This window comes from Lonchura striata, chromosome 3, assembly GCF_050655825.1.
Source record: "Lonchura striata isolate lonStrDom1 chromosome 3, ASM5065582v1, whole genome shotgun sequence".
NCBI lineage: Eukaryota > Metazoa > Chordata > Aves > Passeriformes > Estrildidae > Lonchura > Lonchura striata.
In genome coordinates, this window is record NC_140705.1 from 92,237,566 (window position 1) to 92,257,258 (window position 19,693).

The following is a 19,693-nucleotide window of genomic DNA, read 5'->3' on the forward strand; positions in this document are numbered from 1 at the left end:
AGAGACCACTCTTTGGGATCCAAAAATGCTGAAGATCACTGCTTGCTCCATTAGCAGTACTGCTGTTCCTCAGCAAGTCTGAGGCTGGAAAAATGAGCTGCATAACATCAAAGAACGGACTCTTGAAGGGACAGTAAGTTTTCAGCAGTGGGAAACACCCCAGAAAGTGTAAAAAGGCTGGGAAAGTGCACTAAGCTATTTCCTCTAAACAGCCTTCTAGTCTTCAAGGAAGGTTGCCATGGAAAAAGAACAATTTAGAGATCTCAGATCCCCTTTGTTTGTTTTGTTACTTTGTTCATTCCTTTGTGCAGTGAAGATCCCAGCAGAACTATCAGGCTGGCTGACATAGTCAGTGACAGATCTTATATATTAATAAACAGATCTGCCTTCTGTAGTTTGGAGCAACCTTCCAGAGAGGGGTGCTCTGAAAGCAGCTGTTTGCTTGTATGATCTGGTTGAAGAGGATGTCAAAACGATGTGCAGGATCCAGAATTGGCACAAGAGGGTGATGAAAATAGCTGTGACTGCTGGCAGAGCACAGATTAAGAGTGCTCGGGTTCTAAGTGGATAAGTTTCAATGGAGGAAATAGCTGTCAGCTGACACAGACATAGAGCCCCAGCATCCCAGGAATACTGAACCCAGGGGGAATTTTTCACAACCCTTTCTTCACCAGTAAACTTGCAAGGCAGAACCTGAGCTTTACAGAAACAACCAGCAGGGTCTGGCTGGGAAATTTTTCTCTGTGTGTTTTCTGTTTGTTTGCCTGTATTATGACATTTGAGAGAATGGGACTCCCTGTGAAAATTTTCTTGGGGAAACGTAAAACTGTTCTGTGAAAAGGGAAATATTTTTGTTCCAATTCTCTGCTGTGGCTCAAAGGCAGCTCACCAGGATGCTCCTGCAGGGACTCCTACCACCACTAAAGAATACAAATAAAAACCAGGGTTGCAATTCTGTATGTTCTATTTAAGTTCTTTTTTTCTGCAGGGAACGGAAATAAAAGGAAACAGTCTGCTTTTGGACCAGCTGTCAACCCCTTTTGGTGGGGTTGACAGCCTCTTAGAATGAATTTGTAACTATTCTTAGATAAATGTAACTATATTAAAAATGTACCTATTTTTAGATATTTACTTTAGATTTACTGAGTATTAAGAAACACCTGAAATTCTTCTTCCTGCTGGTGGAGACTACTGATTATTTTCAAAGTGTAGAGGAGTTAACAAAATAAACCAGAAAATAACTAAATATTAGTCTAAAAATATGCAGACTTAATCTCTGCAATCCTAAAAAGCAGTAGGGTCACCATCTAGGAAACTCACCAAAATATTTTAAATGTGACATCAGACCAAGCGAACACAAACACAAGACAAATTGTTGTGACAGAGATCTCATATGACTTCACCAGCTGAAGGACACAAAAGTTGCATGAAGAAGTGAGAAATCATACAAAATGGACATTATACCTGAAAGCAAAGGAAGCATGCAATGTTTCATGGATATCAAGCATAATTCAGAAGGAACCAGCCAGGAGTCTTGATATGTCCCATTACTCAGAAACAAAGTATAGACCTTAAGTAGAAAATTAAATCCTAGAGCATTAAATGCACCCATTTATGGGAAATGGAGACCTCTTATCTCATAATGCAGGTTTTCCAGAGCTGCAAAGTGATTTCTAATAATCAGTCCCACCTCTCTCCCATTTCTTCAAGAAAAAGCATAGAAATGTCAGAGCTGGAATTTGATCCCAAGGAAGATTTTTGAAGTCTGGAAAGACCTCTTAGGTTGAAAAATTAGAGTTTGGTTGTTTTTTGGTTTTTTGTTTTCTCCTGTTGAAGGAGAAATTAATGGTGGGAGGAAAGAGGCTCCAGGTATTTGCTGCCAACACTTTTCTACTCTTTGAAGAAATGAGCTACCTTTCAAAGTCAGGCCTACTCACCTGCCTCGGTACCTTTGAAAGAATGTTGGCATTACATTTTCTAATAAAGTTGGCTAGGAGACACAGACAGGACAGTACTCACCAACCCCAAGTCTGTAAATAAGATCATTGGGAAAAGACTGCAAATGCACTAGATATCAAAGTAGCCAGTAAACTAATTTAAGAAGAAGATTGATTGCTGCTGTGTGAAGTTAAAAATTACTATGCTTTTTTTTCCCCACTGAAATTAGTCACAGAGAAGAGGCATGTTAATAAATCAGTTCTGGTGCGTAGCAAACAGGCATAAGGAAAAGTAATTAAAAGCTTGTAGAGATCTTAATCTGTGTCTATAAATGCTGCAAAGCCATTCCTGACTGCTCATCTAAACCTTTTGCCCATCTCTGCCCAGGTGAAGTGATACTGCATTTCACTTTTTTTACCTCTAGAAAGGTTTTTCTGAAATCAAACACATCTCACTGGACTGAGAGTGTTTTAGTCATCCTGAAGAGTGTGTGGAGAAGAACAGAAATACTTCCTGCCTTTCCCATGCTTGGAGAGCATTCCTGACTTTGTCCTTGTTCAGCTCTTCTCCACACTTTTTCCCTGCTCTGCTCTGCAGCACCGAGGAGCCTTAGCTGGCCTTCAGACATTGAATTTAATGATCCTGGTAACTGTGCCACACAATAGAAGTGCAGACAAAAGGAAGAAGGAAGAGCTGGCACAGGCAGAGATGTATTGTGCTGAATTTTACGTCAGGACCAGAAGGGTTTTTATTATATGATTCTCTTCTTTACAGCTCCCAGCAGAGCAGCAAGTGCACAGATAGGCTGTAAACCCATACAGTGCAGGCTGCATAAATCACAAATATAAAGCCATGTAATATTCCCTCCTGGTGATCCAGCCCCATCAGCCCTGTCAAAACCAGGGGGGCCCATTATTGCTTTTGGTGGCATGTCTCTGACATGCAGAGATAAGAGAAGAATCAAGAGGGGGCACAACTAGTGGAAGAAACCAAGGGTACTGGGGATTCCCAAAACAAGATCAATATATCCCAAATATAAGGAGACTTACTCAAGAAATTTTATGAGGCCATGAAAAAACAGATTTAAGACCTCAAGACCTTTATTCCTAGCTGAGATTTTGCACCAGAAATGAGATCCCTACCCTTCACTGTACAAAAATGCCCCTTCCACATACATCCCGACACTCAAGGAAGCAGATGGAATGGCTGTGAAAGATGCTGTTTGAAGATGTTTCACTAGGGGATAAAAAACCCCAACTGTTTTGTGAACTAATGAGCAGCCCTGGCAGCTGAAATGATCAGTGGCACATAATTTCATGTCAAGAAACATTTGCCTCCTGACAGCCATATTAATAGTGTCCAAATGGGTGTTGATATGGTAATCTTTTTCGGGTAGGTATAGAGATATTTCCACAGGCAGACAGGTTGCAGGCTAATAATGATCCTTCCTTGCTGGGGCTCAGAGGCAGCGAGCTCTCCCAGAGATCCCCATCACAGACAACTAATCAGAGAAGTCAGGCATCCATGTGGAGAGGGAGCAGCAGAATCCCAGTCACTTGTGCTCCAGAGGAAAGGATTAGCCCATGTCCACAAGCTGCTGAGGACACAGTGAAAATGTTCCTGGGAGCTGAGCAGACAGATGCCATGGGAGATGGATTGGGTCTTCACGTGATGCCCTGAGGATAATGATTTCCTGCGGCTTCTCACCATGTTAGAGAACACAGGTGCCATAAAATAAGTTGAAAAAGTAGCTGTCCAGCAGTGTAGGTGATGGTGTTTGCTCATGCAGAGCTACACTGCCAGCTCTGACAAGAGCTGCTCTAGGACAGCCAGAGCACATACGGTTTTCAGTCAGCAGCCACAGCAGAGACATCACAACAGCAGCAATGAAAGTGCAAGGAGAGGCAGAGAGGATGGCTGCCTTGTGTGTGACTGCAGCTCCTGAGAAGTCGCTGGTGTGTGTTCCTCAGCCTTTTACTTAGCTGTTTCAGGGTTGGAGGATGCCAGGTTGTGTAAAAGCACGTGATAACTTCTCTTCCACCAGCATTTGTTCTAAGGCCTGCCTTTCATGCTCCGTATTTCCAGCAGATCACCTTTATTTCCAGCAGACGTATTTTTTACCCTCCAACCTGATCCCCAGTCACAGATGTCACCCATCAGGGATACTCTAAGGCTTTATTGGTCACAGTGACTCATGAAAGACATTAGCTTTGAAAAGTAGCCCACTAAATGTAAAAGGAAATCAGCAAAACAACACATGACAAAGCAGCTGTGAGAAGTGATGTAAGCCTTACTTAGTGCTACATGGCATTGCATTCATTCACATCGATTTCATGGGCTCTGCTTTCACACCTGGGTGATGTACAAATATGAGTAAAGAATATTTTAGTATTCCCTACTCTTTAAGAGGACATTGTGTCTGTCTCTAATGTAGTTTCCCTGTTTACCATTCTGAATAAGAACACGGTCGTGACAGACAGATGGACAAGATGAACTTAAAAGTCCTTGCCATGTACAGTGTCTATGATTTCATGAGTCATTTCAGTCAGAAAGGGAGGTAATGAAACATTCAAATGGAGCTAAGAAGACATGACATCATGGTTCTCTTTTCTCTCTTTGAAATTAGTAGTAAATTAAATTAACCTTAGCTATTTATCATTAACAAAATCTTTATTTTGCTTTCTACTAAATACATGTCCCCTCTGTCTTAAATCAATTCACAAGAGAAAAGTGAGATGCTTTCTCCTGCGTATGCAAAGAAGAACAACGTGGTCTTTGAGCCACTTATAGAACTTCCATCATTACAAACAAATCAGCAATAGCTCCACCACATCTACATCCAAACACCAACTAAAATACTTAACTGCAGCCTTTAGCAGCAGTTCTTGTTCTGGCTGCTTAACTGAGCATCCTTTCCATCTGCGTTGGTTGAAATGGCCTGGTGAGATTCCCTGGGCACAACTGTTTATGCCTTTCAGAGCGCTGCTGTCTCTGGCTTGTTTCTTTTTCCCGGAAGAAGTCAGGATTTTCCTTGGGACATCGTAACTCACAGTGACACAGTTTTACAGTATTCACCAAAGATGCCTTGAGCTGACTAAAGGACTCCCAATGATTTGGGAGGGTTACACAGACAAGGTTCAAGTCCCCTCCCTGCAGGTCTCTCCTTTTCCCACTTTTGATTTTTCTCCTCTCTTTTCTCCTAAAACAGACTCCATGATTCTGCTATGCATGTGGTGAAAAAGAGAAGTAGAAAGTCACCTTGCCAGAGTTTACAAATTGTGGTATTTCTATATTTTACCATTCATCCTTGGGTTGCAAATTGCTAGGAAGAATGGTCTTACTTGACACAATTAGAATCGCAATATCTGAAGCTTTGGAACAAGGTTGATTGAGGAAAAATTGCTCAGATTTCGACAGAACAAAGTCAGATATGGTAAAAATAATAGACAATGCCCTTGAGATTTAAATATGGATTTTGACAGTGGAGGATACTGAATGTGCTGGGGGAAACAAGAAATTTGTGCTCTCAACTAGAGAGCACACTAGAGAGAGCCACTGAATGTCACAGGACAAAGTGGTCTGCACCACATTTAACAAAGTGAATCTTTCAAATACATGTGACATCCTGAGGACACATCAGGAAAGGCCCAGCTGGTTCTCAGGTCAGTCAAACTAAGACTGGGTGAACACACTGAATCTTTAGCACATATAATTTGGACAGTCTTGGGACCAGCACTTTGACAAGACCCATGAGGTCACAGAAGTTATTGCTTTACAACAACTTTTGTGTAAACCAGGGCTCCTAATTAATTGCTTAATTAGTTACAGCCTGTAGAAACCTGTTCAGAACAATGCCATCTGTGCAACAAGGTGAAGGAATGAGGACACTTTTGGAACAATGACTGAGTGTGGTGTCTTGAATTAAATTCAGAAATTTCAGGCTGGGACAGTTACTGTTTAAATTAGTTCAAGGTCCCACATGTCTCTGGAGCAAATCCCACTTCCTCTGGATCATCACACCTGTGAGGATTTGGAGTGTGTTCTCGGCCATTATCAGCCCAAGGACCACTGCCAGCTTTTGCAGCACATCCTTGTCAGAGCAAAGGGAAATGCTGGGAGAAGCTACTTGCTTTGGATCTGTGGAAAATTAATTATCCACAATTCCTTCTACAGATTCCCCATCAGATGAATGAGTCACAGAAGGTCCAAATGCAAGCCAGACAAGGCTCTCTGAACAGAACTGGGAAGAAAAATTGCCTTTCTTGCTCCCACCACTACATTTCTACCCCTCTTGGTAGAGACAGTAGTAGTAAGTAAAGATTCTGGGACAGACAGACACATCCACTGGCCAACACTGGGAATGGGAATTCCAGGTAATGTCTGGTTAAAATTGCACCCTTTCTCCTGGACTTCATGATGATATCAGGATGAAGAATGGGGTCAAGCAGAGGCTGACAAGCCCGTCTTTCCCAGAGGATGCTGTAAGACCTCTTCTTTTGCCCCTAGTCTTGCCCATTCTCTTGGAGGAAGCTGAGTCCTCCTGCAAACACATTTGGACTGGCAGGAGCACCCCTGACCCTTCCACGCCACTTGGAAATAATGCAAGAAATGGCAATAATGCAATATGTGGATATGCCATTGATAACTTCTTGTTCATCACAACTCATTATGAGTGTATTTAATACCAAACTGGCTAGGGGATGTGAAGAAGCTGACTTTTTTTCACCCCAAGCAGATAAAATTGCAGACTGGTTTTATTTCCAAGAGTAACGATTTTATTGCCAACATGACAAAAATGTATTGATAGGTATATTTGAATGTTTTAGATGCAAACTGCACAGATGCAGGTAGATCCTAGTCAATTTCTTTTTAGCTGGTTCTTGTAGATTTTCCCAAAATAAATATATAAAAAACTTGATCTCTTTCCTACGGCTAGGAAATCAGTCAATTCAATGAAGAATTACCATTGTCTGAGAAGCATCTTTGGTTGCCTAGCTCACTAGATGCAAATCTTCAGAGAGATACTCTGCAGCCTGTTTGAAAGAGATGTGTAGATTGAAATCAGAAGTAATCAATTTCCTTTGCTGTGCATTCAAACAAAGTAGTAATTCAGAAGCCCTCACCAAAAAAGATGCTGAGAGATAGCAAGCTGTATATTCAAGATTAGAATATAGCCCTGAGTCTCTGGTACATGATGTTAATCTTTGATAAGAATATTAAAAACTCTGTGTATGTTGCAGACTGATAAAATATTAACCTTAGGCCTCGAAAACATCCCCATCCATTTACTGCTGCATACATTGAACTTCAAGTGAGAGGGGCCTCCTTTTTAAAGGGTGCTGCCACAGCACTAGATGAAAGAAAGGTGTCTTCTATAAACAGCACCCAATGAACTGCTCCAGGTGAACATGCTGCTCTCCATGCCACAGCAGACTTCAATGCAGATCATTCTCCACCTTGTGTGTGAAGATCTTCAGCACATCACAAAGCAGCCAAAACCTTTTGGCCTTCCTTGACAATGGAAATAGACATTGGGATGGCCAGAAGGAAGGGGCCATGTTCCATTCCCAGACCTGCAAAAAGGTCTCTTCTTTTTTTTTCTCATGCCTCTTTCAGTGGGGCAGACATTGGGAGGTGCAAAATACTGTGCCCTGTTTCTGCCCTCAGACTGTGAACATGCCTCTTCTGTTTCCTCTCCTGAAATATAATTCTTCCTGGAAAATCTACCTTTGCAGATGGAAAAAAAAATTGAAGTATTTAGCAGAGATAAGTGAGGATTACTAAAAAAAAAAAAAGGCAAAACACTAAAACCCCACTGCCTAAGACTAGAAAGTTATTTAAACTTAGTCAGAATTGCCTAAATGTCACGGAGGCTGAACCCCTGATCAGCTCCTGTGGAATATTTATTGCCCTATTCTTCAGATGACTCCACCAGAGAGGCCTCTAGTGAATCTGTGAATACTACAGGCACTTCCAGCTTAGTGGTAGCTGTGGACTGAAATAACCCTCACATTCTCATAAAACTGTGACATAACAAGTCAATTGCAATGCAACAAAAAGTAACAGCAGGATGAAGAGGGTGCCTTCCTGGCATCAGAATATTTTATGTCCTTGTAGTATGACTATATTGACAAGTCTCTGGAGTTGAATCTGGCTTAGCAGAATGTGTGAGGCATAAATAAAGAAAAATTCATGTACAATACTTGCTATTGTGCAGGTTGCTCTTGAAAATAAGAAAAAAGGTCCCTCATCTCCTCAAATACTTCAAGTTGGTCTCTCTCCTGTCTCAAAACTTCCTTGTAATTAAACACCTGCATAATGAATTAAACTCTCCAGGGAATGTTATTTGCCAGCTACTTTTTCAATTATTTAAAATTAGCTTAAGGGCTAAAGCAATCAGGTCATTCATTAATTTAATTCCTTTTTGTAGCTGTACTTCGTGACTTGGAAATAAAACTACAAGATCAAAAGGACAAAGAGGAATGAAAAGGAAATTATACAAGACACTCATAAAGTTCCCTGGCCCATGACCTCACCCAGGATGCAGAGTCTCTGCTGGTACACAGCACACTCTAAATGGCCATTTTCCTGTGCAGACAAACACTTCTCTGGAGACATCTTCCCAAAGGGAAAAGTTGGCAGGAGCAGCGTTCATGCACACGCAGAGCACTGGCTGGCAGCCAGCTCCCACTTGGAAAGATGAGGATTGGAGATGCTGGTAATTCATCAGCCCCACTTCAGAGCAGCTATCTTTGTCTGCAGAACTGCCTGGGGGAAGAGGGGAAGAGATCCTCTTTTACCCAATCCAGGATGAAGCTTTCCTCTCTTCTCCCAAAGGACAAGAAGTTGCAAACTTCTTGAATGTATTAAACCACACCACAAGCTTTTTGCAGAGGCAAAGGATGTCACCCCAAATACCCCTACCCAGGGGCAGGGTCATTTATTTCTGAGCAGCTTTTCCAAGCACAGGAAAGCCAGCACTCTCTGATGATGACATGTGCACCTGGCTGCTTCAGCAGGCAGCTTCTCCCAGTGTCGTGGCTGGGTACAGAAGCCTTGCTATTTTATTCCCCTCTGCCTGGCAAATCTCTCACCTGCCTGATGGGAGTAAGGGGAGGAGTGTGGGCCAGCAGCCAGCTGTGACCTTCTGCAAGAAGTCCATGGCCAGGTGACCTCCCAGGACCAGGGCTCTTGCATGAGCACAGTGGCCACACCATCAGCGCTGTGCCATCTCAGCAAGACAGCAGCACAGAGCTCCTCTAGGACAACTTCTGCCACAAAAGACCTTTGCAGCTCCTTGTGAGGAGGAACTCTTTTTTAACTATTTTCATTCATTCCTAGTACAATTTGGTTTAATTGTTTTACATATCACCTTTTGCAGCAGCAAAACTGCAACAGTTCAGAAGGGTAAAAGGGCACCTGGGTGTGCTGACCAGCCTGTACTCACATGCACAGAGCTGGACAAAAAACTCAGGGATTTGCTTTCTGAGTGAGCAGCACAGAGAGCTCAAACCTTTGTGTGACAGTCAGCAGAGACTGGGCTGGGCATCCCCAGAGTACACCCAGTGCCCTTTACCCAATCTGTGTGACTCAAAGCAACAACCCTGCTTAAGAAAAAGAATTGTGTGACTTGGTATCTGGTCCAAGACAGCAAAACAAAGTCCTTTTATTTCCATTAAAGCTCATCATCTTTAGACAGTTCTTTTGTCCAAGCATTACTTGGACCAAGAAATAAAGCAGTGTTGAAAAATCTCTTGAAAATGCAAAAGCCTCCTGTCTGCTTTGCTAGCATTGCTTCAGCTATGCTGACCAGCATATCCTGCAAGTATAGATCTTGGCATGTCACTGCCAAGTAAAGAAAAACACCACATTTTTTGTTCTTCTTTTGCCTTTTCTTCTTTGATATAAGAGGTTGCTGCATCCCCTATACATGCTGCTGGCTGTGTGTCAAGCTCTTTATAACAGACCATATTCATTTTTTTATGGAGTAAAGTGGGACAGATAAGAAAAAAAGCAGGGTGGATGGATAAGAGCAGGGCATCACCAGCCAGTCTGGTGGAGTGTGGTACATCATACTGCTGTTCTGTCTCATTGTTCTCCCTGTTGATATGGGGACTACAAGCCACCTTTCTATGGAATAAACAGCAGATAGCAGCTGGATGCTATTTCTGTGTCCACTTCTTTTGCAGTTGGATGTCAAAACCTTATGTCAGAAAAGCAAGGACAGTGAAATCCATACATGTATGCTGAGCACTGAAACTCGGAAAAAATCTAGAATTCATATTATTTTCTACCTTCCAGTGGGAATATGAACATTCTTTCCTTCTTCTCCCCAGTGACTACTGAAATATGTCAGAATACAGATATTTTTCTAACACTCCTGTCTCTGAAAACTGGATGAAAAGTAACCAAATACTTCAGAAGTTATCACAAAGAAAGACAAGCTACTCTTTTCTTCTGGTCACGTATGCCTTGTTTCCGTGTGAAAACTGTAGAAAATCCTTTACCCAGCGAGACAATGCGAGCAAATAATTCCAAAGCTTTGCATCCCTGCGTGCCCCTGCGAGGGAGGTAATTACAGCAGGGAAGTGATTGCTCCCTTGTGCTCCCAGTGCAGTCTGCTGCCTGGCAGGGCTCACCTGCTGCTGGCGAGGAGGGAGGCTGTGGGCGCTGTTTGACAACCTAAGCACGTGGAGAAGTGTCAGAGGGATTATTTTCCAGGTGTGTGTCCAGGTCAGTGACACAGATCCACAGAGGGCTCATGGGAGCGGGGTGGAGGTGCTGTGCACGCTCTTGTTTCTGCCTGTAAGGGAGCAGGCACGAAGTGAAGCTCATTCATAGCATCAAAGGCTCAGCTCTCTCATAATGAATTTCTGTTTACAGTAGGGAGGGAAATGTGTGGCATGGTATTGCTCTCTTTCCTAAATATAAAAGCAGGGAGAAAAAGAGGATTCATGCAAAAAGACCTCTCAGGATTGTTACCACTACTCCCCAGCCCAAGCAGAAAGCCTGACAGCCCCTGAGAAATCATCTGACAAGTTCAATGGTAAACTTGACAAGACAAAAAAGAAAGATTTTTAAAGTTCTTTCTTTGATTTATGAGGCTTCACACTTGCCTACAATCTACAATGCTAAAAATATCTTTGGAAATAAAAACTGAGGAACCTGCAAGACTCCAGAGGGTAAAGATTTATGAAAAAATAAACATAATGAGGTGGGTTTTTGATCACACAGTCTTTGTGGGGAAGAATTTTTGGTGAAAGACATAATTTCCTTTCCTCTTTCCAAAAGTTTCCTTGCAAAATGCACAAAAACTCGTTTGATTGAGCCCTTCAGCTGTTGACTAATGAGACAATCCAAAAAATGGCAAGCTTAAAAACTCACATGCTCCATTCTGGAGAAGAAAATGTGAAAGAAGACAGGATACAGGGTCCCATCCTGAGAGTGGAACTGAGAGGAGCACAGGACTGGGCAGCTAGAGGAAGTGGGGGCAAGACTCTTCTGGGAAGGAAAACCCAAATAAAACCAGAAGGAAATAACTGAAAAAGTGGACAGCACAGTGATGGCCAGAAAGCTCTGCGTTTTAATGAGGTAAGATGAAAAGCAGCAAGGCCCAGCTTTGCTTGGGGTAAGATCACCAGGTGACATCAGGATTGGAAAACTGGATATCCCAATGGGGAAAAAAAACATGTAGAGTTTTCATAAAGCGCATTTCTCAATCCACTGCTCCTCTCTGCTGGCTCACCTGTGGAAGCACATCCTCATTTCCACCACAGAGGCACACCCTGCACAGCTGCACCCCTTGATACAGAGGCTCTGCAAGAAGCCTCAAGTCAGCAGCACATTGGCAAGAGCCTTGGTGGAGACAGTAAGTCCCATACAGAGCAGAAACATCACCTGCAGGAAAAACTTGGCTTTCGTGGAGCACAAACCCCCCAAAATTCAGTCATTCTGTTGGTAAGGAGCACCTCTGCTGTCTTACAGCATCCAACCCTGTGTAATTGTTTTGCAGCATGACACAGGCTTATGCATCATAAATGTGCTGGCAGGTAACGCAGGAATAAACAGAGCACCTATGCCTTTGGAATGAGCTGTACTGCAGATACATCTTCTGCAAACAAAGGCTTCATCTTCAAATGCATCCCACACCAGAGCAGATCAGATTTTTAAAACAAAATTCACTGCCAGTGCTGTATACTGCATCAAAGAATCCATCCCCCTTCTCTGAATTTCCTGCATGTTATGATTTATTCCCAGATGGCCTTTTTGGTACAACTGCTCAGGAAACTTTGGAAAACACAAAATTTTCAAGAGCTCAAGCAACTGCAAAAAAAGAGGTTTGATCGGGAGTAGCAAGAGTTGATTTTTAGCTATACCTCTGGCTTTTGATAAAGAAGGGGGAATGTTAAACTATTCTTTTGAATTAACAAGTGATCTCAAATGTTATGAAGGAGTTTCAGTTGAACAACCTACATAAACAAAAATCACATATATGGTTTATGTGTCAAAGCATGAGGTGACATCACTGTCAATATTAGTTTAGCAAGGAGCAGGATTTTGATGGTTTGTTCTCAGCCACAGGAGGTTTGGGCTTAACATTGGTTTCATTTTTCCCCCAGAAAATTCCAGTTTGTTGGATGTGGGGTTTTGCAGAAGAATCACTTTTCCATGTTTTCTCAGGGCTGTGATGGACCTGCTGAATGGAAAGGCAGGGAGAGAAAGGAGCTCCCTGGGAGATTGAGGAGAGGACAGAGAGATGTGTCTCTGATGGACTGGAACAAGCTGGACCATCTTTCTACAAGAGATTTGGAAACTGAGTTTAGGCAGCCACATTCAGCTATTCTTCATCATTATACTAAAAAAAAAATTCATGTTTTCATTTTCAAATGCCTAAATCCTTCAGCATAGTACCAACATTTTTCCCTTTATTCCTGCTTTTTCCATCCTCAGTATTCTCCCATGAAAGACAGAAATCCCTACAGACTCATGCTGGCCCCTGGGATCCATTCACAGCTGGATGTCCTGGCCTTTGCACACTGGTTCTCAGCACATTTATCTTCTCAGCCATATTGTTTTTTATTATTAATTACACTGTGGGGGTTTTGTATTTATTAGACCATACTGTGCTTTCTTTCCTCAGATAAAACTATCTCACAAACAACCAAAACTCTCACAAACAATCAGAACTTGTTATTTTCCACAGGAAAAACACTAATTGTCTCGGAAGCTTCCCAATGCAAAGACAGAGTCTTGCTTGAAGTTAAAAAAAATATAGTTCTCTATTTTTTGGGTTTTTTTTTTTATCTTGAAGAGTAGGATTCTTCAGATCTGAAGAGCCTGCTCTTGTTTGAGAAATCAGCAGGGCTGGTAGATGTTTAGCATAAGATTAGAAAGGCAGCTGAGAGGGTGAATGTGAAGGGTGCCATGGAGCAGAGGCTGTAGTTTGCAATAGGCACTAGAGAGGAATATAATCAAATGTTTCCTCGCAGTCACTGATGAGGCTGCCAGTGTGATGCCTTCTCTGTCACCTCACATTATCTGCCATGCTGGGAAACTCAGTAATTACATTGCAGACACTTATGAAGACATACTTGTCGAAACAAATGATGGGCATGAGGTGATTGCAAGTTAAGCAATGTTAAGACTGCCTCGTGAAGAAAACAAACCAAAACACAGTCACTTTGGTAAAAAAGATATTTGCATATTAAAATTTGAAAGGAAGAACTGTCTGAGCATTTTTTTTTTCCATGGAAAAGGAAATGGTTTCTGGAAAGCAAATTCACATCTGCAGAACAGAAATTATTTTTCTACTCCTGAAAGGATATTCTAGATTATCAGCTTGGGACAAGTAGATCTGTTTTCCCAATGGGAAAGCCAAGCACTTGAGCTATCAAGGGTGTTTTCTATTCAAAAGCTGTGTCCACAGAAGATTCTTAGCTGAACATATTACCTGACATGGAACCTGACCACTGCCAACTAAAAGCTAAACTAATTTGTAGACGCCTCCCTCAGCAAAGTATCTCAAAAGGCAGCCACGACTACCACAGAGACATATCCAGGTGGGGAAGATGCCATCCCCTTGAGCTGCCTTCCACTGCCCTCGAGAACATCTGGCATCCTCGAGGCAGGAGATGCTTTAACATTACCTCATGGGACAGGTAAAAGGCAGCAATTCCCAGTGGCCAGAAGCAACAGAGCATGGAGAACACAGTGAGGCCAAGATGGTCCCTTGGTGGCATCATCAGGAAGTTGTCTTCACTCTCGGTGTCGCTCGAGTAATCGCTCTGGAATAGCAAAAGAGAGAAATGAAGATGTGGTGGTTAATGACATCATTGCTTGTCCTCTGCCATCAGCCAATTCCCTGATCATTTGCCCATTTCTCCCACTCCACCACAAGCAGTGGCCAGCAGGTCTCCTCTTCCTCACCCACTGTGCCACAGACTCCAGCACTGTTGCATGAGCTTGAAAGCAAGAAATGACAAACGTAAAGTTATCACTGCAGAGAGCTGAAAAAGAAGCCCATTATAGGAAGGGGCTCTCTAGTCAGATGAACCACGATGAATATTTCCTTTCAAAACATAAAGGAGGAGAAGGAGAGCGAGAAAATCCACAGTAGTGCTGAAAACACCCGTTGAAATTGTGCACTCACCTGAACAGGTGAGATACAAAACAAAAAATGCTTTTGATTTTGCAGGTTTTTGATTTTCAGGTTTTTGTGTGCTGGCATAGTATCTGTGGAGACGACCTTCCTGATATTTCAAATTGCCTTTTCTTTCACATAAAGATGAAATGGGGAAAAGATTTCTCAGGTAACTTTGGCTATGGGCTGAATCACAAAATCATCAGTTCTGCTGCTTCCCAAAGGCCAAACTGACCTGCCTATGAATTACCAAGGGGGAGAGAATAATTCTAATCGTAAAGTCCTGACCATGCAGACCAGCTGTGAACCAGAAGGGTGAAAAAAAGTCAATAATCCAACAGCAGAAGGTACCTCAACTCTTCCAGTTAAACACTCCTTTCCCCAAGCAAACCTTCCTTCCCAACATTCTCTCTTACAACAGGACACCTCATCCTGAGCTTACCAAGAAATCTTCTCCCTTCAGAACCCCCACTGACACTGGGATTATTGATAATTTGGCTACCTAACTCTGTCTTCACTTATTCCTGGACCTGCAAGAGCTGCATACTGACACTGAAGAAGCTTGATAGTGTTGCTGAGAAGTCAGAATTATATTCATCAGTTAGGCTTCCCTTCCCTTCCCTTCCCTTCCCTTCCCTTCCCTTCCCTTCCCTTCCCTTCCCTTCCCTTCCCTTTCCCCTTCCCTTCCCTTCCCTTTCCCCTTCCCCTTCTCCTTCCCTCCCCTTCCCCTTCCCTTCCCCTTCCTCTTCCCCTTCCCCTTCCCCTTCCCCTTCCTCTTCCCCTTCCCCTTCCCCTTCCCCTTCCCCTGGCACTATTTCCCAAGTTTGATGGAGAAATCAGGCACTGGAATGCCACAAAAAACATCTACACAAGAAAGAAGAAAGAAGAGAAGCCAACTCCACTTTTAAGATGCATTTAAGATGCAGTTTCATCCCAGCCTGTAAGTGCCTGAGCAGATAATTTCTGATCAGAGGCAGCTCTTTCATTCCATAGAAAAGCTGAAGTGACTGAAAGAAGAATAGAGGAAGAGCAGACACAAGGTGCAGATTTTTAACAGAGATCATTATGAACACTTTTCTGCAGTTGTAATAGATTTTCTATTAAAAAAAAGACTTTTCTTAAATCAAAGCTGGCTACCCCTAAAAGCTATGAACTTTACCTCAACCAAGATATTACAATTGCTCTGTGGACAGCCTGCCAAGCACACTGGAGATGTCAGACAGCAGGGTCTGCTCTGAACTACAGCTGCCAGCAACCTCTGATGGATATTCAGGAAACAGCCCTTTTCCTTTTTTCCTTTAAAGCAAGGAAATTCAGCAACATGCACACGCTGCATGCAAAACTAATTCCTTATGTGGCCCTGTGGGATCTGCCTTCAAATCCAGATGGTCCAGTGGTCTGTCTTGACAAAGAGAAACACAATGCTGCTCCAAGTTAATATGTGCTCTGTTTTCCTCCACACAATGCCTGTTCCAGTAATGTAGTTAAACATGATGACCTGTTCTGACCAGTGCTCGGCATCCTTCTGCTCTCCTGCAAGTGTTTCGAACTCACCTCCATGCAACAGATGCTGAAGGCAGCAGCAGGATGGAAGCTCTTCTGCCAAAGGCTGTAGATTATCACTGCTCTGCCTCCACACACTCACTCATCCCTGAGCAGCATCTTGCTGATAATTTCTTAAGATGTGTTGTCTCTAAAGCCTGCTATTTATTTAAATTTACCTGTCTATCTATTTCTTTATACAACTTCGAGTTTTGCAGTTGATTGCCTTTCAGTTTTAAAGGCATTTAAAGGTGCCATAATTCCCTAACACTGACCTGCTTCAGATCCTCTTGTTTCCCCAACTCCCAGTCTAAAAATTGCCCTGTCAGTCAGGCAGCCAATCTTGCAGAATGGGCTCACAGAGTTCTCTCCCTGCTTGGAAAACTTTTCACATGTAATAGCAACACCAAAACACAACGGGCAAAAACTCCTGGATGTAGTTGCCCAAACCTATTCTTCCTCCTTGAGCCCTGGACATCCACAGGCCAGCCTGCCCATAGATCCTCAGGAACTGGCATCCAGCACATTGCCACTGGAAGGGGATCACTGCAGACAGCCATGAACAGATCTGCACTAAAACAAGCTGGGGTGAGTGCTGTGACCCTTCATGATTGTCCCCTTTTTGCTTCTCAGCTGACACAGCAGTCCTCAAAGTCGTATGCCAAGTATCCACCCTCCACAAATGACAGCAGGCAGCTCATCCAGGGCTCCTGCCACTCACAGGCTGCATCCCAGAGACATCACTGCAGAGCTTCAGCCTGAAAACTCAGGGAAGTGATGATGAGAAAGGGAATTGCTACGATTAACAAGATTCATATGAGGGCACTTGGACACTGCTGAAGGTGACTTCCCAGCCATGGTTCCTTCATCTGAAGCTGGCTAATAGAGGTTAATATCCCTTGGCAGGGCTCAGTATCTCTAGACTTGAGTGGTTTCTCCTTCTAAGGAGAAAAATAAGTCAAATGCAAAATGTATTCACTCTTGTAATCTGTTAACAATGTGCCTTTGAAGGAACTCAGAGATATAAAGTGTGTCCTATGCATAGGATGACTCAGTGTCATGCCTGCATACCTGAGTGCCACACCTCTTAGGAGCTCATGCCTGGGCCTCTGACAGCACACCTGTGCTCTTCTGAGCATATGCCATGGGACAAAACCACTGAAAATTACATTCCCATATTCTCAACACAGATCTAGTTGAGCTTGGGCAAGGTATTTATGGTGCTCTTTTCCTCCATTGCTCAGGTGCAGAACAGGAAAAATACTGTACACCTAATTCAGAGGAGAGCTGTGACAGCCAGTGAATCCATCAGTAAAAACAGGCTCCAAGACCCTGTTACCCATGTTGCAGAGCTCTCTGAAAAGGGAACTCTGCCATACACAGCCCCCAGGGGGTGTTCAAACATGCTTTCTGGATACCTACAGCCAGGGGAGGCTGAGGACAAAGTCCAGTGCAGGAACACAGGCTGGAAGCACTGACAGAAAGCATGTGTGATTTCATGGGGCTCGATGGGCATAAATTTCCTCAGGATCTTCTCTTCATATTGCAGAAAAAATGTGCCAGGAGGTGCTTGGGAATGTTGAGAAGAGTGATTGGATGGAACAGGATCCAAAGTCCATCTCTACAATTTCATGCTTAGGTCCAAAGGATGAGTTTTCACCACAGAACCCAGCAACTTCTAGTGGAAAAAAAAGAAGAAATGTATACCTTGAAAGCACTACATTTCTTTTCTTCTTTCACTCCCAGAATATTCTATTTGTTTTGCTTTTAGAGATTGTTTCAGACATTGCTGGGTGCTGGGAAAAAGTAAGAGGGTTTTAAGAGACAGCTCCAAGGTATTCTTTTATGCGACGTATATGAATAATTTAATTTGCTGCCACAAATAGCTTGGGTTTCTCTAAATAAGCAATCTACCTAGTGGCTAGGAGGGAAATTAGCAGGAGTATAATATGACAAATGCTATTTTTGGATAAAAGATGGTACATGAACTCTAACAGGAGGGTATTTCATCTTGTAACTCATTTCATATTTCACTGCTGCCACATTTGACAAGTTGTCTGTCTATTAGTTGTGGTGTAAAAAACTCATAAGATATTTATAAATTTTCCAGAGATACCTAAATAGGGAATCATTTGATTTCAGGGATGGGCATGGAAGAGAGAAGTTTAAATCCTGACAGAATGTGCAGCCTTCTGTTTTCATGCCTGGTAATTGCTGGAGCAAAGTGGGGCTCTATATGCTAATGAGAGCTGTTTCTGAGATGTTTTTCCCTCCAGACAATTATGATTTTCTTAGGCAGGCTGAACAACACTCCACCAGGACTTGAGAAGCACTGCTACTAAAAAATCCCTACAAATAAGTTGGTTAAACATTGCTGCAGGGTACAACCCATGATCAGGATGTCTCCTGCTCCTCTGTTGCACATCCCATGTTCTTCAGAGTCCCCAGGCTTGGGAAGTCAAGAAGGTGTCTCCTTCCCAGCAACTTGTCCAAGACATGCTGAGCTGGATAGACCCATCCTGAGGAGGCTGACAGCTAACAGAGAAGCAAACCTACAGCTTGACTTGGTCAATTCTTCAAACTAAAACCAAATTTATCAAAATGGCTGTGTTTTTTCCAGAACCTTTCTCTACTGCAAAGTAGAGAAAGGTTCTGGAAAAACCTGCCAGAGAACAGCAATTTTTCCAGTTATCAAGAGACCAACTCTTTTCAAAAAGGCAATCACATCAGAAGCAGTCTGACCTGCAATAAAATTATTTTCTCCATGTGTAGCTCCTGAGAGCATTGCATTGAGGTGGGGGGACACTACAAAGGAGAAGATTGATTTTTTGGCATTTCTAAGAAATTAAATATCCATCCAGAAAAACACTAGGCAGGCATTCTGGTATAATGCAGTGCCAGGGAGACATGGGGAAAGAGCAATGACTCACAACCCTATGGCTGGTGTGTCTTCCAGAAGGCATTTTACAGGGATGCTCAAGCTGGGACTCCCCTTGCCTTGCACTGACGTGGAGAACAGGAGGCAGCCCTCAGTTTTCAAGAGAAAGGAGCTCTTCTGCACAAAGCTGCCCTCTTTGACAGTGTTTCCAAAAAGGGGCTAGCTCATAGAGTTTTCTCCCAGATATAAGTGCCAAAGCAGACATGAACCTTGGTCTGCTCTGACACTCTGCATCTTCCTTGCCTTGATGAGTTGTGGCTTGACAGACAACATGACAAGATACACAGCAATGTCCTGTGCCACCCTCAGTGGCAGACTCAAACCTTTCAGGACTCTCACAGTGGGGAAGCAAAATTTGTTCCTCTGTTGTGTCACCCTCTTCCTCTAACTTCTGCTCCCAGTCATGGTACTCACTCTTTCCCATCCCATCTATTAATAACCTAAAAAAGCATTTTCTTCTTGTCAGTGACTGGCAGGGAAAAAATTCTTTCTAGTGTGACATTCTTGTGCTGTGTGATTCAGGTGCTGTTTTTGTGTAGCTAGCAACCTGGCATGGTTCATCATCTTACTCAGTGACTGCTTGTCCTTAAATAGTGCTCTTCCATTCCCAGCGTCTCCACATATGAAGTTAGGTC

The 19,693-nt window shown here is 42.9% G+C and overlaps 1 protein-coding gene across 2 annotated transcripts in view; it reads right to left on the bottom strand.

Moving 5' to 3' along the window:
- Window positions 1-19,693, bottom strand: part of SYNDIG1 (synapse differentiation inducing 1) — a 58,475-nt gene that overhangs the window by 26,407 nt on the left and 12,375 nt on the right. For both annotated transcript variants that reach the window (XR_013339657.2, XM_021540260.4), the window contains exon 3: window positions 14,085-14,222. Coding sequence is in view for 1 of the 2 variants with exons in the window: in XM_021540260.4 (XP_021395935.1) it covers window positions 14,085-14,222 (138 nt within the window). In the remaining variant the exon portion in view is untranslated. The remainder of the gene's footprint in view (window positions 1-14,084; window positions 14,223-19,693) is intronic.